The sequence below is a fragment of the Urocitellus parryii genome, unplaced genomic scaffold, assembly GCF_045843805.1.
Source record: "Urocitellus parryii isolate mUroPar1 unplaced genomic scaffold, mUroPar1.hap1 Scaffold_35, whole genome shotgun sequence".
Lineage (NCBI taxonomy): Eukaryota > Metazoa > Chordata > Mammalia > Rodentia > Sciuridae > Urocitellus > Urocitellus parryii.
Window position 1 is genome coordinate 3,955,317 of NW_027553167.1, and position 26,316 is coordinate 3,981,632.

Consider the following 26,316-nt stretch of genomic DNA (forward strand, 5'->3'; position numbering starts at 1 on the left):
CCCGCAGCTCATCAGTGTTCCCACAGCTCTTCAGTGTTCCCACAGCTTATCAGTGTTCCCACAGCTTTTCAGGGTTCCCACAGCTCTTCAGTGTTCTGGAGCTCTTCAGTGTTCCCACAGCTCCTCAGTGTTCCCACAGCTCTTCAGTGTTCCCACAGCTCTTCAGTGTTCTGGAGCTCTTCAGTGTTCCTGAGCTCTTCAGTGTTCCAGAGCTCTTCAGTGTTCCCACAGCTCTTCAGTGTTCCCGCAGCTCATCAGTATTCCCACAGCTCTTCAGTATTCCCACAGCTTATCAGTGTTCCCACAGCTTTTCAGGATTCCCACAGCTCTTCAGTGTTCTGGAGCTCTTCAGTGTTCCCACAGCTCTTCAGTGTTCCCACAGCTCTTCAGTGTTCCCACAGCTCTTCAGTGTTCCCACAGCTCTTCAGTGTTCTACAGCTTTTCAGTTTTCCTACAGCTCTTCAGCTTTTCTACCGATTGAGCTGTTTTTTTCTTAACCCACATTGGAAACTAGACAGTGAACATCTTTAAAAAGGAAGAATGTGTGTCCTGGAACTTTAATCCTTGGCACAGACCCACCCCTGAAGCCACAGGAGGATGGAAGGGTTATGTTGAAGACCCTACCGGGAGTTTTTTTTTGTTTTGTTTTGTTTTGTTTTGTTTTTGAGAGAGAGAGAGAGAGACAGGAGGAGAGAGAATTTTTAAAAGATATTTATTATTTAGTTTTCGGCGGACACAACATCTTTGTTTGTATGTGGTGCTGAGGATCGAACCCGGGCCGCATGCATGCCAGGCGAGCACACTACCGCATGAGCCACATCCCCAGCCCCCCTGGAGTTAGTTTAAGTAGATAAATATAATTTGTGTTTCTCACTAGAAATCAACTTGTGTTAAACGTGCAAATACTTTTCTAAAGATATTTAGTAGATTCTAGACAAAGATCTATTCTAAGGAGATTCCCAATCTATTGGTTATCTATTTATTGTAAGCTGTCTTTTAGAAAATGTGTGTGGCATTTTAAAAATATAACATATTTTGATTTTTGCCTGGGAAAGCAGTTTCAAGTAAGCAAGTTGCACTAAATGCCTTAATGAACAGTGCTATTTATCAAAACTCCACAGAACCAGCCAATATTTTCAATGAAACAAGAATTGGATTTGAGATATATTTTCATATGGCGATGTTTGTAATGAGTGAACTCCATCCATGTGAACGAACCATCCCTTTGCAGCATCAGTGAGACTTTTAAAGCTTATCATTTGGCCTGGTCACAGAGAAATGAAAGGATGGAGTGTCCACAATTGAAATGCAGTTGCCTCTGGATGCCCTTTGGGTTCTTTTATTTAGCTGGAGTCCCTAGCTTTTTATTGGACATTCAATATCTAAATTATACCGAAAATAATTGTGAAAATATTATTGCTTTCATTTTACTATGCAACTAAAATTTCTGAAATATATGTCTTATGTAGAGCAGTGGGTAATCATTTTAAAAAGAAAAACAAAAACTTAAAAATAACTTCTGGGAGAAGTTCTCTCTCCTAAAAAGCTTTTGGCCATTCCATGGCACCTAGCTATCATTGCATGCATCCAGCTCTATCTGTGATGCCAATGGCTACCCGTGGACTCTGTAGTAGGCATTCTCCACCTCTCTAGAAACACAGAAAGACATGTGATGTGCTCTAAACTCATGGATGTGCTCATGCTTTCTCTAAGGCAGCCTAGTCACATATCTTCTTTCCATTTTCTGCTTAGTGGAAATGAAACACAGAGACCTGGCAATTCATCTTTCCATTGTAAACAAATCCTACCTGTCTTAGAACTTTGTCAAGGCAGAATTTTTGTCTGCAAATTTCTTTTCCCGTTGTGCCCAGGAGATTGTCCTGTTTGTGGAAAAACCCAGCTTGTTATCAGTAGGGCTCAAATTACTAAACTTATACAGATAATCCAAGAGGAAGCAAGGATACACATAGCAAAAGTTGTAAATAACCAAGAACATGTGGTTAATGTTGTGCTTAACTGAGTTGCCCCATCCTAGTAAATGGGGCAACACAGCTCTAGATCTGTGGGTAGAGATCCTCCAGTTACCCCAACTCAATGTGGACACTCAGCGTCACACTGGGTCCCTGCCTATGCCAGGAACAACAAACAGAGGCATGACCTCACTCACAGCAGCAAACAGTGGCATGGCCTCCCTGGAAGCCGTTGAAGGCAGTCAGAGTGGCACAGAGTATTGGGAGACTCCTTTTGCCCAGGTAAGTGTGTACTGTATGCAACAAGCTGTGGCTCTGCATGCCCAGGCTTCTGAGGGTGACCAGCCCTATCACATTCTACAGGAGGAGTGATCCCATGGCGACGGGCACAAGGTAACCAGTGGCCACCTTTGCTCACCATTCCATCACATGGCTCTATAATCAATATTAGTCATGCAATGTACACAGAGGACATGGCTAGGCTCCCTAGAGGGTGGACGCTCTCCCCAGGTCAGAGTCCGTCCTGCTCAGGCAGATCCCTGATCAGCTTGATTGTCTTCACTTTGGAGACCCACAGTTTTCCTGAGCAGAGGCCAGCATCAGAGCAGCAGGTCAGATATTCGAGAGTCTCCCCATGCTTCCTTCCCTCTGAACACACAGTGCAGGCTTCTCTGGCTTTGATTAAACCTGTCCTGTGTTCTGAAATCTTTCTTATCTAGCATCTTCTAAGTTAATAAAAAATGTTCCAACTGAGCTCCCCTTGAGGCTTCCTTGATGGGAGATCCTACTGCAGCTGTGCTGGAACCACAGGGCATGAGATCAGCCATCCTCCCTGTTCTGCAGGAGGGCACAGGCTGGGCTCCTTCACCATCTGCAACTGAATCTAAAACAGCCCCACCAGAGGCAGCCCAGAGGCCTCAACTACCCGTGAAATGCTCCATTATTTAGAAAACATAAACACATTGGGCTGGGGATGTGGCTCAAGTGGTAGCACACTCACATGGCATGCGCTGGGCTCTGGGTTCGATCCTCAGCACCACATAAAAATAAAATAAAGATGTTGTGTCCACTGAAAACTAAAAAATAAATATTAAAAATTCTCTCTCTCTCTCTCCTCTCTCTCTCTCTCTCTCTCTCTCTCTCTCTCTTTAAAAAATATAAACATGATCTTGTCTTTGTTCCTATAATAGAATTGCCTGCTTCCTTAGAAATTCCAAAATTTCCAGGCAACATCATGCTCTACCTGTTCGAAACAAGCAACAAAGAGAGAGTTAAACTGATAGAATTGGTAGGCTCATTGGGGGGAAATTCCCAACACTTTAAAAAAATTTATTTATACATGACAGCAGAATGCATTACAATTCTTACTGCACATATACAGCACAATTTTTCATATCTCTGGTTGTATACAAAGTATATTCACACCAATTTGTGTCTTTATACATGTACTTTGGATAGTAATGTCCATCATATTCCACCATCATTTCTAACCCCTCCCACCCCTCTGCCCTATCTAAAGTTCATCTGTTCCTCCCATGCTACCTCCCTCCTCCCTACCCCACCATGAATCAGCTTCCTTATATCAGAGAAAACATTCAGCATTTGGTTTTTGGGGATTGGCTAACTTTGCTTAGCATTATCTTCTCTAACTCCATCCATTTACCTGAAAATGCCATGATTTTATTCTCTTTTATTGCCAAGTAATATTCCATTATATACATATGCCACATTTTTTTATCCATTCATCTATTGAAGGGCAACTAGGTTGGCTCCTCAGTTTAGCTATTGTGAATTATGCTGCTATAAACATTGATGTGGCTGTGTCCCTGTAGTATGCTGTTTAAGTCCTTTGGGTATAGCTGGGTCAAATAGTGGTTCCAGGGCTGGAGATGTGGCTCAGCGGTAGCGCGCTCGCCCGGCGTGCGTGCGGCCCGGGTTCGATCCTCAGCACCACATACCAACAAAGATGTTGTGTCCGCCGAGAACTAAAAAATAAATATTAAAAAATTCTCTCTCTCTCTCTCTCTCTCTCTCTCTCTCTCTCTCTCCCCTCTCTCACTCTCTCTTTAAAAAAAAAATAGTGGTTCCATTCCCAGTTTTCCAAGGAATCTCCATACTGCTTTCCATATTGGCTGCACCAGTTTTCAGCCCCACCAGCAATGTATGAGTGTACCTTTTCCCCCACATCCTTACCAACACTAATTGTTGTTTGTATTCATAATAGCTGCCATTCTGACCTCTCACACATCAGATAGAGCACTAATCTCTAGGGTATATAAAGAACTCAAAAAGCTAAACTCACACACAAAAAAACAAATAACCCAGTCAATAAATGGGCCAAGGACCTGAACAGACACTTCTCAGATGATGATGTACAATCAATCAACAAATATATGAAAAAATGTTCACCATCGCTAGCAATTAGAGAAATGCAAATCAAAACCATTCTAAGATCTCCTCTCACTCTGGTCAGAATGGCAACTATTATAAATCCCCAACACTTACACACTGCAGACCCTCTGAGCTTCCTCACCAAGCAGCAGCAAACACACCACCTAGACTCTGCAGAGGACCATGCCTGAGCCTGTTTAGATCCCGCCACAGGATAACAGACCAAAGAGACATAATGGCCTTGGCTGGGTAGCCTGATCACCACCACAAGACTTTCTTGGTCCTGCCCACCTGCCACTCCAACCAAGTCCCTCACACCACGTCTGTCCTCATCCTCCCAGTTGGAACAAAATCTATCTAATTAGGACTCCCTGGACACTGGATTTTCTTGATTTCCTTTGTATTCTTCTCCCAGTTACAATGGCAGTGAATGAGGTTGATACCTACCATGTGCCTCAGATTTGAGCTTGTGCTTGGCCAGAGTCTCACACAAGCTGGGATGTCTTAAAGCTCACTAAGGTGTGGCCCTGGCCAATCCCTCTGCACTGTCCCTTAGTGGCCACCATGACCCTCACTGCTCACTGACCTCTGCTTTGCCTCCATCCCTCCAGGCTGAGAGGAAATGCCTTCTGCTTTACGGATCTCCCTGTGTTCCCAGCATGTCACGTCTCAGTCCCAAAGCCCATATTCTGCTGCAGTCAGAACCACGTGCAGATGCTGAGTCCCAGGCCCAGGGCCACCCCTGCTTCCCACCTGTGTGGTGGCTGCTTGGCGGCCTTTGGCAAAGTGCCTGCCAGATCTTGGGATCCTAAGTGTGCGGAGCTTAAAGGACTGGGCAGGTGTTTGCTCTCAAGCCTGTGGCCTTCCATAAACCATTCCAGCCGGCCTCCCACCCTCCATTCTGACGCCCCCCAAGAGGAGATGGGGTCTGAGCATCCCTGATGCCCAGCAGCAGGCTGTCCCCCTCTCAGTCAGCTCAAGTCACTTGGTGACTTTAGCACTTCCTGGTATCTGAAAGCAGGTTGAGAGAGTGCCCTAACATTTCTTTCGACGTTGTTAAGAGACTTGTTTTGGAACAACCCCAGAAACAGCTCCAACTCGGGGCTAGGGGCAAGTGCCAGGGCATCAGATGTTTTATATTCAGAGTTTCTTCACATCAATGAGATCACTGTGCAGACGGGCCCTTCCTCTTAGGTTTCTTTTTTCAACTACATTTTGCTTGCTTCACTGCGATACCAGAGGAATTACTGCAGCCCCAAACCTCTTTCTGCACAGTGGCCAGGAATGCACTTCTTACAATATAATTCTGGAGCGACGATGGTTACATTTCTGGGGAAGCTTTCTCCCACCAAGTAGGTAGGACAGGCTCTGATCAGCCTAGGAGTAGCCTTGGGAAAACTGGAGGAACAGCCCCTATGCTTCCGCAGAACCTCCTCCACTACCACACCGATGCTGGGACACAGCAGCCCAGGCCTGGATGATCAGCTCATGGAAACACCTTGGTCCAGAGTCCTGTGCCTAGACCTCTCTGTCCCTGGGAACATGCCCAGGCACCTACAGAAAACAGGGAAAACTGCAAGACACTAAAAGCCATCAGAGCTGATAGGTTCATAGATATTCTAAAATCTTCTCGTCAGGTCACTTTCAGAAGTGTTCAGGTTTAATATTCAAGCTGGAAAACTTTTCTTCAAAAGCAAAATTACAGAAAGCCAAATATACACGGAAGTCAGTCAAGAGCTGCTGTAGGTAGAGCCCTTTCTCCTTTCAGAGGGGAAGCTGAAAATCCTTCAATTCTGGTTGAACGCAGCATGCAAAGTGGTGGGGTGGTTCTTGTCTGTCTCTTGCCAAGGAGGGTCATTTTTGAGGTGACACAAAACATACAACCTTGGCCCTTCTCAGGTCAATAATTTCTACCAATGACTTTAACAAAGGTATCTTGCAGTTGCTTATCTAATGATTTATGGCTTCTTCAGAGCACAGTGGAAAATGATTCCCACTGAATGAAATCCTGAGACCAAACAGCATCCCTCTGACTTTGTCTTCCTTTTGCAGATAGAAGCTCGAGCCCCAAAGGAGTCAACATGTCCAGCGTTGCCCAGGGAAGTGATGACAAAGGTCTAATTCTCTTCAGAGGCGTGTCTACTGTCACTAGGCCTGGCACAGACCCTCAGAAGGCCTGTAATAAATGTTAATTGCCTGAATACAGCAATTTATCCTAGGGTGTGAATGACTGATAGCATCTTTACACAAGACTCCTCTTAGGGGTATTTCCTTGCCTCACTTGCCCACATTCCTGTGGGTGTTTCCTGGGATTGCGTACCAAATAAACTACATAAACTTGAATCCTTCCCTTGGGGTCTACCTTTGGGTCCTCTCAGACTAAGAGGATACTTCAGTGCCCCATTGTAAAGTTCTAATTTTTTTTGGGGGGGGGTGGGTTCTGAGGATTTAACCCAGGGGTGCTTTATCATCCCTGGCCCTCTTTATTTTTTGAGACAGAGTCTCACTAAGTTGCTTAGGATCTTGATAAATTGTTGAGGCTGGCCTTGAACTTATGATCCTCCTGTCTCAGCCTCCTAAGTCACTGGGATTACCGGCATGAAACAGTACACCACAGCACCTGGCTTTAATATTTTTAATGGTAAAATACCTTTCACATCCTCATCACTTGTGGATAAAAGCAAATCATAAGGTAATTAATAAATATATTTTAGCCTTTTAAAATGCATTAATTTTAAGTTTTTTTTTAAATTATTTTCTATTTTCCAATCTTTAGTAGTGCAGCTGGAGATTTTACCTACATTGTTTTAAAATGTTAGGACAATTCTACCAAATATTTAAAATTATTTTGCTATAATCTTTATGCCATTCCAGATGCCATACTGCTCTTAAAATTTATCACTAAGGCCACATGTAAAACATTTATTCCAAATCTTTCCCTAATACCATCACTCCTGATTCCACTATTCTTCCACTTTTCATTTTTTTCTCACAGTCTCAAGTTTACCAAACAAGGAATTTATTACAAAGAAGGGAGGAAGATGGAAAATAGAGGGTAAAATTGACAGAAGAATTTAAGATTTCCAGAAACCAGTATTACCTCTTATGGAATTTCATTATTTTTTCATCTTTTAAAATTTTTATTTTTTAAATACTTTTTAGTTATAGATGGACACAATACCTTTATTTATCTTTATGTGGTGCTGAGGATCCAACCCATGGCCTCACACATACTTGGTGAGCATTCTACCACTGAGCCACAACCCCAGCCCCAAATTTTATTTTTATTTTAAAAAAATATTTAATTTTTAGTTTTAGGTGGATACAATATCTTTATTTTTATGTGGTGCTAAGAATCGAACCCTGGGGCTGGGGATGTGGATCAAGCGGTAGCACGCTCACCTGGCATGCGTGCGGCCCGGGTTCGATCCTCAGCACCACATACAAACAAAGATGTTGTGTCTGCCGAAAACTAAAAAAAAAAAAAAAAAAAAAGAATAAATAAATATTAAAATTCTCTCTCTCTCTCTCTCTCTCTCTCTCTCTCTCTCCCCCCCTAAAAAAAAAAATCGAACCCTGTACCTCATGCATGCTAGGTGAGCACGCTACCACTTGAACCACATACTGAGCCCCAAATTTTTATTTTTTGAGCCACATCTCCCATTCTCCAGATGTGGCTTAAAGTTAGGGCCTAAGACCTGACAATGTGTGCTGGACATGATGATGTGCACCTGTAACCTGTAGTTCAGCTCCTTGGGAGGCTGATGCAAGAAGATCACTTGAGCCCAAGAGTTAAAGACCAGCCTGAGCAATATAGCAAGATCCCATCTAAAGAAAAAAAAATCCTGACAGTCTGGAAAAATCTCCATTATACCAAGTAATGAAACTTGTGCATATGTCTTTTCCATTCACTGTGGGAAAGTCATGGTAATAAAAAATATTTTGCAGTGGAAACAATTTCACCTCTCATGTGGCACTTTTACATATTAAATTATATCAGATTAGCACACTGAGATTGCCAAATTTTAATACTAAAAATTTTCAGATGAATAAACCAATTCATATAAAATGACAAGGCAATGTCATACAGTGAGTGATAGAAGTATCACCTGATCCAGGCCTCCCGAATCAAAGTTGAACAGTTTTCCACCATATTACACTCCCTACTGTTTAATGTAGTTAGATTTGCTTTATTAACATGGTTATTAACTCATATACTTCTCATCATTCAGTATAACCCCTCCCCTCTTTTCTTCTGAATGCATGAAACATTAAGAACTCTTCACTTTTATTCATTTAGTTCATTTCAAATCTGTGCATGCATGCAAGCATCTGGATTCATTGTAGGTGCCTGCATTTACGTATGACTTAAAAATTAACAAGGCAGCATTGCCGGATTCATCACTGGATTAAGAACTGGATGTATACAGGGCTATGACCCATAATGGCCATTAGGAGAAAAATTAATGGTGAGATATAATAGAGCTTCAAAACTTTTTTTTGGAAAAATGACAAAATGGAAACTGTTTTTGTTTCATTCTTAAATGCATTTTATTCTTTTTCCACTTTTATAATAGCCAAAAAAAGTGACCTTCACTCATCCATTTGACCAAAATTTATCAATTCCAAGCACAGTTGTAATGTTCTGGGGAGAAACTGAACAGACCCAAGATGAAAAACTTACTGCATAAATGAAAATAAATTTTTACATCTAATATTTAAAATATTTGACGTAAGAAAGACAAGCAATAAGGAGGTCCCGAATTCTTAGTACTCAAGGACACCATACTATGATGGTTGTACCTGTGTTTGAAAAGGTATTTAAAGATGTTTTTCTAATCAAAATGAGATGTATTTATCTAAATGTTGATGATAAAATGGTTATAAATATATTTTGTTTTGCTGTATCAAAACAGATATGATGGCATAAATTAAAGTTGCCCTTAGCTGGAATAAATCAGTCTAACTGACATTAGCAGCTGTGTAGTCAGTAAAGAATTATTGTTGCTATTACTTGGTGGTATTTATAAACACTTTTATTTTCTAAGTGCTTTACAATCACTTATTGTCTAATTAATATCTAATCATCTGTTTACAAGTAATAATCACACATGTAGTGCAGTTTAATCAAAACTCCAAATGCAGCTGCCATCATATTCAAGAATGCTGTATAAATTTTGGTTCCTCCTCCTTGGGGTTTGGGTCCAGACATATGACAAACCCGTAATGCAACCGAAAAAAAAAAATGGATAAAGATTCTTACTTGTTTTTGAGCATTCTTTGAATTCACAACATGCCAAATATACTATCTGATGTCAGTGGATAAGTAAGACTGTAGGTGATTTTTAACAATGACTTGATTTCACACATATATTAAAAATTAATTTACTTAACTCACAAAATTGGGTGATAAAAGTACAAGGCCAGGCACCAAGTTAACACTGAAACAGATAGTAACAATCACTCTTACGGTGATTTTAATGGAAAAAGACCAAATGTACCAAAAGTGGTTGAGGGACCTTCAGAGGTTAATAATCTAACCAGGTTCAAGTCCATACCAAGCTATGATGGGTATGAACACCTGCCAGTCTTAATTATTCAACATAAATGGATATAATGCTGTTGCCCTTTAGTATCCCCAGGTGTTAATCTATAAGCAATTATAGGAACCATGAAAGGATTTTTTAAGTAAGTGAATGATATGCATATTAATCCAGGTTTTTCCCCTAGGATGAATTTTCTTATGAGTTGCTAACTCAGAGTACTTGCCTTTTTAAAGCTTTTGGTACATGCTTTTTGATACTATTATCATGTCTTCCAGAATGGTTAACCACATTTACACCTGTTCATATACTGTTAAAGAGTTGTCTTTCTTGGTTATTGATCTGCCATATCCACTTTTATTCCTTCTTGCTGAACCACTAGGCTCACTTTCCTAGCACTGTAGCTAATACTGCAGGATCCTAAGGATTTTGCCTGTAGCCTTCAAATGTGACACCAATGAGTTCAACTGGCTAGTTGAATAATGAAGACTATCTAATGCCAGGATGGATACATTTATTCACAGTTAAACTATTATTATAATCCTTAGATTTGTACTAATAGATTTTGAAGATTTGGTCTCCAAAGTGACTCTTCATCTTGTAAACCTGCACTCAGAATCTTTGAATGCACAGAAAGATTTGGTTTAATCTTCTGTATTAGGTCCATATGGCTGCTGCAACTATTTATTACAAACAGTGTCTAAAAGCAACATAGGTGTATTATCATAAGTGTGGACCAGGGTCAGAAGTCTGAAATGGGTCTCAGTGAGCTAAAATCAATGTATTGGCACAATTGCATTTCTTCTGGAGGCTCTAAGGGAGAATCCATTTCCCTTCCAGCTTCTAGAGGCTGCCTGCATTACTTGGCTCATGTCCCACTTTCTTCCATTTTCAAAACCAGCAATTGCATCATTCTAGCCTTTGCTATAACAGTCTTAATCTTCTAAGTTGTCTGTTTCCATCTTTCACAGTCTCATCTTCTAAGTTGTCTGTTTCCCTCTTTTCACTTAAAAGGACCCTTGTGATTACATTAGGCCCACCAGGACACTTGCTCTCACCTCAAGATCTTTAACTGAATCACGTCTGTAAAGTCACTTTAGCTATGTAAAGACAACTTTGGGACCATTAACAGACATCTTTGAGAGGTTGTTATTCAACCTACCACACCTTTCTTAGCATGAGCTGGACCTCCAGATATTCTGAACAAAATGTGGATTATGATTTTAATACTTAGTAATTTATGAATCCCTACTCCTTGTCAGATATAGGCATCATGCCCAATTTGCAGATAACAAGTGGTACTTAGAGACGTTAAATAATTTGTCCAATGTCACAGAGATGGTTAGTAACAGCCAAGTTTCCAATTCAGGGCTGTGGGACTTCAAAGCCCAGGTACATTGCCTGCTGCTTTGGTATCTCAACATTTGCAATGCTCTAATCATTTTGCTTTCTGGATAGCCTTCATGTTGAAAGCTTTTCATTTAGTTTGTTTGATATTTAATGATACAACCTAGCTAGATAAAAGCTTTTATTAAGCCCCTATAAATTTAATATTTGACTCAATCAGTAGATGCCAAAGCAGAATGTCATTACAAAACACACTTAAGAAGATGCCACGGCTGGGGATGCAGAACATTGGCGGAGTGCTTATCTAGCATGCCTGAGGCCATGGGTTCCATCCCTAACAGAAGAAAACAAATGCTTTCACATTCTTTAATCTTTCAAAAAGTAGCATTGATGGATTCTTCCTCTGCAATGTAACCAGAACTGGATTCACTGTGTTTACTTCTCTGTGAGTGACATGTACATCTCTGAATAATAATGGGTGATGCGGGCAAGAAATGATGTTTCCAAAAGCCCACAAGTATACCAAATACCATATTTTTGTATGTGGTGCTGGGGATTGAACCCAGGTCCTGGCACATGCTAGTCAAGCACTCTATCACTGAGCTATATCTCCAGCCTTTTAAATTTCGTTTGGAGACAGTGTCTCAATAAGTTGTCCAAACTGGTCTCAATTTGAGATCCTCCTGCCTCAGCTCCCCCAATTAGCTGGGATTATAGGCACATGCCACACTGGGCCAAGCCTAAATATCCTATTTTAGAAAAAAAGAGAATCTAATACTTTGGGGGTCTGGTATGTCTTAATGAAGGATCTTATTGTCTTCACTCCTTACGTTTCTCAACCTTGATTGTATATTAGAATTACCTGGTGAGTTCAATATCACTGAGTCCTGGTTTCTACACCCTACAGATTCTGGTCTCATTGACCTGGGGTTCAGCATCAGGACTTTTAAAAGTTCAGAACCACTGTGGTAAAGCACAGATGAGAGGCTTTATTAACATATGGATTTTGATCCCAAAACAATGCTTTTTTTCAAGACAACTTTGTTTGCATCAAGAGAAGGCTTATTCGTGTATGTGTCCCAAGAAACAGGCTAGGTAAAAACCTTCAATATATCCAAATACAATCCTTTTACACACCTAGTCTACTACTAAAGTGTCAGGTGAGAGACTATGTCAAATGGCTCACCAACAGATGCTTGAGAGTAATGTAGCCAATGGGCCTCCACAGAAACCATCCTTTTATAGTAAAATATTCTCCTAAGTAATCAAGACAGCATGAGATAAGCACAGCTTCAAATAAAAATAATACTTTATTCAAAATGGTTTGAATAAACTTATACTACCACTCAACCATAGAAACTCAAAAGGAGTAAAACCATGACAGTGAACCATAGCAGTCCCTAGCACATGTAATATCATCATTGTTCAAAACACATTTGGGCCAGGTGCCTGTAATCCCAGTGGCTCGGGAGGCTGAGATGCGAGAATTGAGAGTTCAAAGTCAGCCTCTGCAAAAGCAAGGTGCTAAGCAACTCAGTGACACCTTGTCTCTAAATACAAAATAGGGCTGGGGATGTGTCTCAGTGGTCGAGTGCCCTTGAGTTCAATCCCAGGTACTCCCCCACCAAACAAACAAACAAAAAACCATTTGGAATAAGTCTTTTGAAATTTCCATCATGACAACTAATCAATAACTGAGAACCAGTTATTATATACTCATATCTAAATTTTAGGTATAATTTAGATTTGTCATAAACATGTCAAACATTCATTGACTTATAGTTGTTTCAAAAATATCAGAAACACTTCCTTCCAAGATAATTATGCTACTAATGATAGCCAATAAGAACAGAGAGTGGCCTATTGTGGTGGGAGATTCTTAAAGGTGATGAGATAATCCCTGTGACCCTGTCTAAAATGGAAAGCATTAGATACCCAAAATTAGGCTCAGAAGTAAATTATTGTAGAGCAAAGGTTTTAGAGCTTTAATGTTCATAGAAACCACCTGTAGCATTTGTTAACCATAGTTTTCTGGGGCCCAGAGGATCTAACTCAGTAGGTCAAGTAAGGTCCCTCAATTTGAATTTTGATCAAGTTGGCAGATGTTGCCTGAGGTTCACGCTTTAATATCATTGTAAAGAAATTATAAAAATATAGTAAGTACAGGGATTTACCAAGTAAGACTGTGGATATAACAATACTTTGTGTGTGTGCGTGTGTGTATATACTTTTTTAAAATGATAGAAATTGTCAAAATTATGAGACATCTTGAAGAGATTCCTGTGAAAGATGGAAAGTTTAAGTATCAATAAGGATAAGAACTGCAATGGACTGAAACCCATTAGATATATTTAAGCCCATGAGTTCACAGTACTATGGGTGGGGGAGAACCCCTAAAACTTTGGTGGGTTCTAGAAAACAAATGCATTACTTTGAAAACTGGAAACTACAGAGAAGGAATCAGACATTCATCTTACCTTTCCTATACAAATTGTCTAAATAGGAGTATCTCAGAATGAGTAATGAAGAAGATAAGAAAATAATGAAGAATGCAATGAATTATCCCTGCTTCCTAACCCCCCAATGAATGATTAGATCTATGCTCTGAGCATTAACCACTGATAAGATGACAAAAAGACCACCCTAAATATTTTGGACTTCTGTACTATGTATGAAATATGCCTTTCAAGTAAATAGAACCTGGCTTTGATCCCACCTCTTGATCTGAGACTAAATTACAAAAAATACAGAAGGAATAAAACATATTTTAACACAATGGGGAAGCAATCAGTAAAATCAAAGTTGTGAGAAGCTCCATAGGAAAAACTTTGTTTCTTCAACCAAAAAAAAAAAAATGTGCAATAAACCTATGGATTGAGATTTAAAAACCATCAATTAGTCATAATGTGTGGGTATGTTATTAGTATCCCATTTCAAACAGTATAAAAACATCATTTGTGAGGCAATTAGAATCTGAACAATTTCTGAATACATGAAGAAATTGTTAATTTGGGGGTATAATAATGCTATTATGTTTATATTTTCCAATTTTTAGAAGTATATACTGTAGTTAGGCACAGTGGTACAAACCTGTAATCCCAGTGACTCGGGAGATAGAGGCAGAAGGATTTCAAGTTCAGGACCAGCCTCAGTAACTTAGTGAGACTCCGTCTCAAACTAAAAAAATAAAAAGGTTAGGGATTTGGCTCAGTGGTTAAGCACCCCTGGATTCAAGCCCATACCCAAATAAATAAATAAATAAAAACTAAAATGACCATGGATGTAGCTCATTGGTAGACTATCCCTTGGTTCAATCCCCAGTACTGGAAAAAAAAGTATATTGTTTGGATGTGGGCAGTGGATATAGCTCTAGATCAGTGATTCTCAATTGGGTACAACTTTTCCTCAAAATAAATTTGTAATATCTGGAGACATTTTTGTTTTTTACAACTTGGAGGATGGTGCTGCAGGCATCTATTGAGTGAAGGCCACAGCTAAGCATCCTATAATGCACAAGGCACTCCTCCACTAGAGGGGGATGGCCCTGCCTGGTCCTCTGACAACTTTGGGTCATGCAGGCAGAGGCTTGAGGTACAGTTCATATGAGTACTGGAGAATGTGATCCTCCTGGCACAGGAAAGAATGGGAGGCCTGTGAGGAGTTGTTTCAGGGCCATCTCTCACACCCTTCCTTATCTCCCTTGAAATGCTGTTATGAGGTAGTTTCTAATCACCCCTTCTATTCTGTTGGGAGAGGCGGGTACCTACCCTGCTCCTCTCAGTATACAGTTATAGATAGAAATCCACTTACTTGTGGCCTATAGTGGGCCCCTGAGCAATGGGTGTGGGACTCATCTGGCCCATTTTGTTTCAGTGTTATCTTTTTCAGTGTGTGAAGATAAGACTATGAGAAACTGGCAGCATTAGCTACTGTTTCTTTTGCTGTCTATGTAAGTAATAAACTGTCTGAATCTAAAAGTGACTTGTACTTTTGCCAGTCGAATCAGTCAGACCTTGGCCTGGCCTGGCCTTGTGTGTGTGCATGTCACAACAAAAAATTATCCCACCCCAAATGTCAGTAATGTTGAGGCAACATTGGTCATGAGTTGATCACTGTTGAGGCAAGGTGGGGAGTATGTGAGTAGTTCAAATGGCAATGTATGTTTTTGTCTAATTTTGTATCAGTCTGAAACTCTCCATAAGAAAAATTATATTTAAAAAAAAGAAAAATTATATATTTAAAAAAATTTATTTTAGTTGTATATAATCACAATACCTTTATTTATTTTTGTGTAGTGCTGAGGATTGAACCCAATGCTTCAGACATGCCAGGCAGGTGCTCTACCACTGAGCCACAACCCCAACCCCTGGGGAAAAAAAAAAAAAAAAATATATATATATATATATATATATATATATATATATATATATATATACACACACACACACATAGATATAATTCTTTGTGGTTGTAGATGGACAGCATGGTTTTACTTTATTTGTTTTGTTTTTATGTGGTGCTAAGGATTGAACCCAGTGCCTCACACATGTTAGGCAAATGCTCTGCCACTGAGCTACATCCCCAGCCCCCAAAATTATATTTTTTTTAAAAAGTGGTCACCTTGGTTTATTTGGCATCTGGCACTTTAAGTACCTAAACTCAGGCAATATGTGTAAATGCATGATGTCAGGCTTCTACCTCCACCACAAAATTAAAAAACCGTGTTCTTGAGCAAATGTTTTGACCTCTTTTAGCCTCAGTTTTCTCCACAATAAAATAAGGCTAATAATGCACCTAAGGATTTTGTGGACATTAAATATAAGTCAAAGGTTTGCCTCAAATAAATACTTTCATTAGATCTTCCTTTGTTTTTGTTGTCTACTACTTTTCAATACAGAAAGGCAGTGAGACCCTTCTGTTATCCAGATAAATCATTTTGATCCACTCAATTTGTTTTCAAATAATTCCCTGAAAAATATAGGGGGCTTAGTATGAGATGTTTTGTTCTGAGGATTTATTTTATTTTATTTTATTTTATTTTAGGTACTGGGATTAAACATGGGGCACTTTGCCACTGAGCTACATCCCGGCCACCTTTTTATTTTTTTTTTTTTAAATGTTGAGACAGGGTCACACTAAGATGCTGAGGGCCTTGCTAATTTGCTGAGGCTGGTCTCAAACTTGCAATTGTCCTGTCTCAGCCTCCCAAGTTACTGGGATTATAGGTGTGTGCCATCTCACCTGGTTTGTTCTGAGGGTTTCAAACACCAAAACCTAGAAGGCCCTAGAGGCTAGGGAGTGAGAAGGAAGGTAGTATTTAATTCAGTAGTTTACAATAATGGTGATTTTTTCCCCACAGGGGACATTTTTAAGTGTCTGGAGACATTTTTGCTTGTCACAACTTGGAGGGGCACTACTGGTATCTAATGGTTAGAGACCAGAATGCTGTTAAGCATCCTACCATGCACAGGACAATCCTACAACAAAAAATTGTCTAATCCAAAATATCAGTAGTAGCAAGGTTGAGAAACCCTAGGGTAAGGTGACCAAAATTCCTTGATGAAGTTTTTCCTGAGTAATTAACTTTGCCCTTCTTTGTTCTTCTTACCCAACACATACAGGTTATTAAAAGCATGCTCAGGAGAAATCATTCAAAAATGTGATTACTCTAATTCTGAGGCCCTAATTTGTTATTCATTTCTTTATGAAGAAAAAAAAAATCTGAGTAGTGTTCTGATCTTATTGCCTTTGAGTTTCAAATACCAAACTCCAAGCTTGCACTGATTATCTTCTTAATTAATAGACTGCGAAGGCAGGGCATCTCTTTATTAACTAGTGAAAAGTATCATCTCCTGACAACTCTATATAGTCTTTGTTCCCAACTATGGGGATGATTAGGATAAAGCAGATTCAGACACTACTCCCCATATGGATTATATTTCTCTTATTAAAATAGCCCATCTCCATTTAGATGATGTCTGCCTACTATCAGTATTAAATAGAAACAACTATGTGCAATTTGTCCTCCATCCTGTTTCTGAAGTCAGGGAACTTGAAGTCAAAAACACAGTGCTGTTGGGCTTGGGATATAGTTCAGTGACAGAACACCTACCTAGGATGTGTAGAGTCCTGGATTCAATTCCCAGTATCCAAAAACAAAAGAAAACAAACATAAAAACCCACAGTGCTACGTGGACTGAAGGAAAGAGATTGATGGTGATAACTGTGTATTCAGATGGCAAACCATAGGTGTTTTGTGAGGTGTTTTGTGTGTTTTGGGGGGCAGTAAAATAAATATTTTAGAAGATAGTGGTGGGGGTGGGGAATGGAGAAAATCTCTATGGAATTAGAATTTCTTAAGGATCTATGATATGGCCCTATTTCTTTATTTCTCTGTCATCAAACCCTACCCCTTTTATGAAAACTGCTTTACCCCACAGCCCAGGAAAATTGTGTTGGGACACCTTATTAAGAGTCAACCTGGACATTGTGGCATGTCCCTGTAGTCCCAGCTACTTGGGAGGCTGAGGTCAAAAGATTGCTTGAGTCTAGGAGTTTAAGACCAGCCTGGGCAACATAGTGAAACCTGGTCTCAAAAGAGGGAGAGCACCAAGTCATTGCTTTTTCAGTGGTTTCTCATATCTTCATATTTCTTCATTCATGAATAAGAATGAGAGTGGGGTGCAGTGGTGCATACCAGCAACTCAGGGAGCTGAAGCAAGAGGATCTCAAGTTTGAGGCCAGCTTGGGCAACTTAGTAAGACTCTATGTCAAAATAATTTTTTTAAAAAAATGGACTGGGATATAGCTTGGAGGTGGAATGTTCCTGGGTTTAGTCCCCAGTAACACATACACACAAAAAGAATAAGAAGAACAGATGGACGCTAAATGGGTCAAGAGCTGAGCTGTAGGCAGAGTATTAGAATAAATGGAGTGAATGTCCCTTCTGAGGGCTTCTCAAAGCTGCCCTGATTCTTGTTTTTGCTGAGGCATGCTTTTCAGCTTTCTGTGGATTTTATAAGATAATCCTTTGCATTCTCTACCCTGGAAATCACCCTTCTGAAAGAGCTAACTTAGTGAGTGCCATTCCTTGAAACTATGAAATCTGTGTCTAAGATAGATATACAGATGTGTCCAATAAGAGATGAGACTAGCATGATAAATGAAACCAAGAGCTTGCCTAACAGTTATTTGTACTTCATACGTGGGAGGGTTAAGTTCTCCCCCAAAGACCAGCTCACAGTGAATTTTCCTTCTTAGAAACCGTATCATTCTAGATTGTTTCATATATTGTGTTATAACTCCTTTATTTTGTTGTGTTAAACTATTGTTTATTTTATAATATCAACTTATTCTCATTTGTGCCTTGATATTTATCTCTTATATGGTTAGTTAACTCATGAGCAATCAGATTTGGGAAGGGCAGTTCATATTCATAGGATCTATTCACTTTTTTACATTTTAAATCATCTCCAACTCACTCAGACTGGCTTCTGTCTCTACTATTCCACTAAAACTGAGTTATGTTTCTAAGTTTTTCAAAAGGATCATTTATAGCAGTGGTTCTTGATTACAGGAGATTTTCCCCACAAACACCACAAGAGTTATTTTGCAATGTCTGGAGATAATTTGATTACTATGTGGGTATTGCTACTAGCATCTGGTGAATAGAGGCCAGGGATGCTACTTAACATCCTACATTGCTCAAGCCAGCCTCCACAAGGAATTGTCCAACTAAAAATTATCAATCATGATGAGGTTTAAAAATCCTGCTTTAGGACCAAGATGGATCTTTGGCATAAATGACACAAGTCAAAATAGTTAAAGGATTTTTTTTTGCAGGGGGTACCAGGGATTGAACTCAGAGGCACTCAGCCACTGAGCCACATCCATAGCTTTATTTTGCTTTCTATTTAGAGATAGGGTCTCACTGAATTGCTTAGCACCTCGCCATTACTGAGGCTGGCTTTGAACTTGCGATCCCCCTGCCTCAGCCTCCTGAGCCACTCAGATTACAGGCATGTACCACTGCACTCATCTGCCTCCTGAGCCACTGGGATTACAGGCATGTACCATTGCACCCCTCTAGGCAAAGGATTTAAGTAGACATTTCTCCAAAGAAGATGTACAAATGGCCAGTAACCACATGAAAATGCTCATCATTAGCCATTAGGGAAATGCAAATCAAAACCACAATAACACATCACTTCACACCCACTAGGACATTTAAAAAAAATATTTTATTAGTTGTAGATGGACACATACCTTTATCTTTAAATTTAATTTTATGCATTGAAGAGGATTGAACCCAATGCCTTATACATGCTTAAGTGCTTTACCACTGAGCTACAACCTCAGCCCCCACTAGGACATTTTTAAAATCTGGAAAGTAGCTGGGCACCATGGCTTATGCCCACAATCCTAGCAACTCATGAGGCTAAGGCAGGAGGATCACAAGTTCGAGGTCAGCCTCAGCAATTTAGCAAGGCCCTAAGCAACTTGTAAAGATCCTGTTTCAAAAAATAAAAAGGGCTGGAGATGTAGCTCAGTGGCAGAGTACCCCTTATGTACAATTCCCTGTACAAAAACAAACAAACCCTGGAAAATGACAAGTATTGGTGAGAATTGAAAAGTTGGAACTCTCATGGATTGCTGGAGGGGAATGTAAAATAGTGCAGCCTTTTTGGAAAGCAGTTTGGCACTTCCTCAAAAAGTTAAAAAATAGACTTACCATTAGACCTACTAATTTCATTCCTAGCTTTACACCAAGAGAATTAAGAACATATTTTCACAAACAAGACTTGTATGTGAATATCGTAAGAAGCATTATTCACGATAAGTAAATAGTGGAAAATGTCCATCAGCTAATGAATGGGGAAACAAATTGTGATATATCCACACAATGGAATGTTATTTGGCCATAAATGGGAACCAAGTACTGATACATGCCTCAACATGTATGAATCTTAAAATCATATGCTAAGTCAAAGAAGACAAATTCAAAAGACTACATGTTATATAATTATACTTATATGAAATTGTTACTGAACCAGGTCATTTTACTCACCATGAAATATACCAATCTATGAAACAAAGAGATTTGCAAAAAAGAAAGTTAATTCACAAGGCAACTAATTGTGAGGAGACAAGAGACCCAAGTCTCAATTCTACCCACCAAGATTTGGCCTTGTGGATATTTATATTCTGAGGCATGATGAAAGGTGACTGGAAGTTAACAAAGAGCAGGTCAAATAAGTTTAGCCTAGAGGGTTTATTCTGGTTTTCCCTTGATTTCAAAACATCCAGAATGGGTAAATACCTATAACAGAAAGTAGATTAGTGGTTTACCTACTGCTGGGAGCATAGGAGGAGGTATGTGGGGAGTGACTGGTAGTGGGTATGAGGTTTCTTCTATGGGATGATGACAGTAGTCTATTCTAAAATCATGGTGATATTTGTATAGCCCCATGAATATACTAAAAATATTGACTTGTATACCTTAAATGTGAATCGTGTCTTTCAAATGTGTTTTGTTTTATGAAGCTAAATTATTTTAGAAAGAGAATATGTAATTATGTGACCTTTAAAATTGCTGTTGAATTACTTTTTGAGGTCAAGACAACTGTAAAAGCTAGGAGACTAAACTGGAAAAAAAATCTAGGCTTCTATAGGCAGAGTGTTTTGAAAGTATCTTAAGTTTTCATTCCAATTAGAATAAAACCAGAACTAATAGGCAATATGTTTCTGTATGCCTAATGAATAAAGTTAGGGGTGTAGCTCAGTGGTAGAATGTTTGCCTATCATGCACAAGGTCCGGGGTTCAATCCCCAGTACTAGAAAAAAAAGAAAAGGAAAAGAGATAACACAGAGCTCTAATCAGCAGCCCCCAATCAAAGGACTGTCAAATTAGTAATATATTTTATATTTAAATAAGATGTTTAATGTAGTATTTATCATTTTTAAATGAATCTCTATTATAATCATTCTATTTTTCAATGAATAACAGAGAAAATATTACAAAGCTTTTATTAATTCTCCATTTTTGGTATTAGGGATTGAACCTACAGGCACTCAACCACTGAGCCACATCATCAGCCCTTTTTTATTTATTATTTTAAGATGAAGTCTCACTAAATTGCTGAGGCTGACTTTGAACTTGTGATCCTCCTGACTCAGCCTTCCAGGATGTTGGGATTACAGGTGTGCACTATTGTGCCCAGTTCTCCATTTTTTATCTTGAATTATTTGTAATATTTAAGAAAGTAATTAAATTGACACTCTTAGTACTTAAATTTACCCTTAGATAAAGGTGTAGTAGCCACATGAGAAAGAATTTAGATAATATGTATAAGTCCTAACCATCTCTCTTTGATGGGTCCAGCTCCTGCCCCTCTGGATAAGCTGAGAAAGAGTTGTAAAAGGTGAACCTGCCATCTATTGTATCTCTGAGCCAGTCCTTCCCAGTCACTAAATATCACAAACCTATAGCAATCCTAGAAGACTGGCAGGGATTGAATAAGAGAGCCTTGTAAATGGTGACCATAACATCTTTGTTATAGTGCTAATGGCAATGTTAATCAATTTAGAGTCTGGAGTCAAGTTGAAGTTGGTCCACCTAACATTGAATCATGCTTCAAAGGCTAGACTGAAACTCATTCATTCTCCTAGATGACCTGGAGGTAATCCTAGATGGACAAAATCACGATTCCCTGGACAAGAAAGATACAGAATAAATAGTGATTTAAATTCCTTTCACTCACTCAAAAAACATTTACTAAGCGTCCCCAGGAGCCATGCATCCAAGATGAATGAGATAGTTTCCACTCTTAAGAACATCTAGAGGGCCTGGAATTGTGGCTCAGAGGTATAGTGCTCCCCTAGGACGGGCGGGACCTGGGTTCAGTTCTCAGCACCACATAAAAATAAAGGCATTGTGTTGTGTCCATCTACAAAAAAGATTCATATTCTCTCTCTCTCTCTCTCTCTCTCTCTCTCTCTCTCTCTCTCTCTCTCAAAAAAGAACATCTAGATCAAGAATATATATGTAGAACAAACTTTTAAAAGATTGCTTTAGGGTAGCAGATGTAGCTCAGTGGTATAACACATGTTTAGCATCCAGGAAGGCTTGAGTTCCATCCTCAAAACAAAAACAAAGTATACACCAATGAAAAAAAATTAAATAAAAAATATATGCGAGGTATGTTGGTCATTGTTTTCAAAAGAAATTATCATGTAAATTACTCTGTGCTTTTATTTATGACTTGAATCAATGGAACTAAGGAAAACATATTTGAAACAGATATTATGTTTCTCTTGGTCCTGGACCATACTTTCCAATTTTTAAAATTCTTTATCTCTTTCTCTCTCAGGTATATGGGGGTGGGGTGATTTGTCATTCATGGAAAGACACAGAATTTTAAAATGTTCTAAAACCTGGGGCAGGTTGTGTTCCACCTCTCCATATTCAGAGGGGAGAAGTGTCAGAAGAGAAACCTCTGGCAGTGATCATATATTTGCTAATTGAATTAAGAGGATTTGTGACCCTTTAGAAGGACACAAAGACTATGTTGAGTTAGGTGAAGGCTGTACAAATAGAAGCCTGCTCCTGTAATATTAGGGTTCATGGTCAGGAATTAGAGATGAGAGGAAAGAAGGTTTAATGATGTTTTGGAACAAAAAGTAAAAATGCAACTACTTTTCCTTTAGGTGACTTAAAAATGCTCAGCTTCATAAATCTGAGCATTCTAAGTTGTTCAAATAAAATCTTAAATATCTAATGTGTATTTACATTGTTTCTAAGAATTTTTCTTTCTCTGATTATGGCCTGTAGGCTAGAAATTTTCCTTATGGAAGACAAGAAAGCAACAAATCATGTTCTTTGAAACTTACAACTAAACTGAGGAATTGGGTTTTACTTTTGCTAAAAATGCATTAATGTTTGGTATGATGGATCTCAATAGGCTGTAAGAAATCACCTCAGCTAAGGATTTAGACATACAAGTAAGTTTCAGTCTGGAGGTGTAGCTCAGTGGTAAAGTGCTTACCTACTATACCCAAGATCCTGGGTTTGATCCCAGCACTGCAAACAAATAAAATCACAAGTATCATTCCTATCTTTTTTTTGTTTTTTGGTGCTGGGGATTGAATCCAGGGCCTTGTACACTTGAGGCAAGCACTCTACCAACTGAGCTACATGCCCCACTTTCATTCTTCTCTAAACAAGTCGAAATTCTCTCTTCTATCATGTTCATTACCTAGAACCAGCACAGTACCAGCAAATGCACTCAACATGGTGTTTTAGGACTAATGGAGCTAACTGATGACTGGTGCCTTGGGAAGGCAACATATTTGATGCCCAGCTCTCCCCTCTGAAAAAGCTGGCAGATGTAGTTTCCAAATCCATAGGCCAGATCACATGCCCCTCCCTTCCCACCTGAATGCCCAGAAGTCATCTCTTTCTCACAGATAGGAAGTCCTTATCTTACCATGAATACTTGGGAACAAAGACTGGTAAAGGAGGAAGAAAAAAAAAACAGAAGATATTTTTCCATTTGATTCATGTATTCTCTGTAGAAAATCCAAGTCCACTTCAGTAAATGGTATCTTGGAAGAACTGTCAATCAACAGATATTTAGCCAATTCCTACTATGTTCCAGGCACTATCCTGGGTCCACAGGAGCACCTCTTCCAAGGAATCACAGAATATAGGGGGAGAAGTGAGGGTTTTGGAATTAGATCTTGAGCTAGTCAAAATTTCAGTGTGGAAGTATGTTGTGCTACCAATTTACTGTATGATCCAAAGGAAGAGAGGAAGGTAAGTCAATAGCATAAAGCGATCTTACAGAGAATTTAGAAATAGCAAAAGGGTTACTAGAAATAAGTAGGCTAGCCACATTATTTCCTACAAGGGCACCTTAGGGGATCCCTGTTTTAATGAATAAATAAAAATGATGTGTAATTATCATATCAATTGCTTGCATCTAAGTGAGTGCTTCTGGAGTTATTTGATGGTGCTTAAAAATCTTTGGTCTCTGAAGTGCATTTAACAGTCTCCTTGACTCTTATGTTTATTATTAATTTGCAGACCAAAGTTAACTTGTACTATGCAAATGAAGAGATTTTAAATGAATGAGATTTTAATGTAAGATTTTAAATCTATATTATTTGTTACAAAACTTAAATATATTTTGAGGACATTTGTCAACATATCTAAAAGAGACATTATGATTTTGAGCAATATTGTTTAAAAGAAATTTCCACGATTATGGAATATTCTGTAATTGCACTGTCCAAATGAGGTAGTTACTAGTCATGTGTAGCTGTTGAGCACTTGAAATGTGGCTAGTGTGACTGAGGAAAAGAATTTCAAATTTTGTTTAAATTTAAATTTAAATAGCCATATGTGCCTAGTGCCCAATAGCCATATGTGGTAGTGCCCAATAGCCATATGTGGTAGTGCCCACCTTATTTGACAACACAGGTTTAAAGAAAAATTGAAATTGAATTTGAGGAACCTGAATTTCAGCACTACCTTGGACAATTAACTTCTACGAGCTCCAATTTTGTCACTTGAAAATGAGATTATGAATAATATCAACTTCACATGATTTGGGGCAAGAGGAATTGGAATAATGTTTGGGCATTCTCCTATTTCGAAATAAGTGCTAACCAAATTTAAATATGTGGAAAGTAAATAACCAACTTTATCACTTAAAGGGAGTTTCCATTCTCAGAAAGCTCTAAAATACTATTAAATTCATAGTTATCCTCACTTTTCAGATATAATATTTAATGATGCTTGTAACTATTGGCTGATAAGCCACACCGTTAGCAATAACCAGAAATGGTCATGTGTTAGTGTGGGATAACAGTGCATGGTGTACAGAAATCCTGACAGAAAGTTAACTTTATAAAAGTTGATATCACCTGTGTGAGAAAAGTGCAGTACATTGAGAACTGAGAAACATGATAAAAATGCTAATATAATCCCTTCTTTAATATTGTTACAATTAACAATGTAATCCATTTTGATTGCCCATGGAGGATAAATAAACCCATTCCATTTATCAGGGAGGAACTCAGGCACAAATTAGCAAAATAGACTAGTGGCTAGGAGCTTGAGCCCTTTCAGTGAACGTAATCACATGAAGCAAGGCATAGAATGTACTTAGAACAGGGTATGCCACCTAAGGACCAAAAATGCCAGTCATTATTATGATACGTGATGCTATTGGGTGACCATGAAATTGGAGGCCTTTGTCTATTTTTGAGTTCATAAACAGTATGAGAGTACAAAGTGGTATTTGCACAGATTTGATTCTACATGACTCCAACATGGAAAGAGCATATTGATTATATCTGCACTAGTCAAGAACTGAATTTAGTTGTTTTGATACCATTTCAAATCTATTTTTTGAATGAAGAATGAATCAATGGTTAAATGCCTCCTGATTATCCCATTAACTGAATAAAACAAATGATAAAATGGTGGGATAAAATTGACCAAATTATGCTGTATACATATATGAGTATACCATAGTGAATTTCACCTTTATGTGTATTTATATATCACTAATTAAAATAACAATAACTAGAAGGAAGACCAGGAGAGTGGAGGAAAGGGAAGAGGAGAAGGGAAGAGATTAGGGAAAGAGGAAGTCCTGGGGACTGAAATGAAGCAGATTATATTCCATGCATGTATGATTATGCCAAAATGAACTCCAATATTATAACTATAATGCACTAATAAAAACATTAAAAATAAACCCATATACCTTCAATATGCAAATTTCTCTAAAGCCAAGATAACATGATGGCTATCTGAAAAGGGACCAACTAGGGAAAATGGTCTACCAGTCATCAGCTTAGGTGTCCAGTGGATGTGGACCCAGATTACTTTCTGAAGCCTATGGTGCTTAACGCAGCTATTCATATCCATTCCAAGGTACACAGGAAGATTTTGAAGGAGTTCTGGGACAGAAAAGATAGGACGATGTCCTAAGGCCTGAGAAACCCCTTTCAGGTTAATGGAGTAAAAGTCGTTTCACCATTATAACACCAGAGAA

The 26,316-nt window shown here is 38.9% G+C and overlaps 1 protein-coding gene across 1 annotated transcript in view; it reads left to right on the forward strand.

Moving 5' to 3' along the window:
• Positions 1 to 2,153: 2,153 nt before the first annotated feature.
• The window catches only part of LOC144251997 (DNA polymerase alpha catalytic subunit-like), a 99,670-nt gene continuing 75,507 nt past the window's right edge, over positions 2,154 to 26,316 (forward strand). The window contains 1 exon segment of the mRNA XM_077794593.1: positions 2,154 to 2,252. Within this exon segment, the coding sequence (XP_077650719.1) occupies positions 2,154 to 2,252 (99 nt within the window).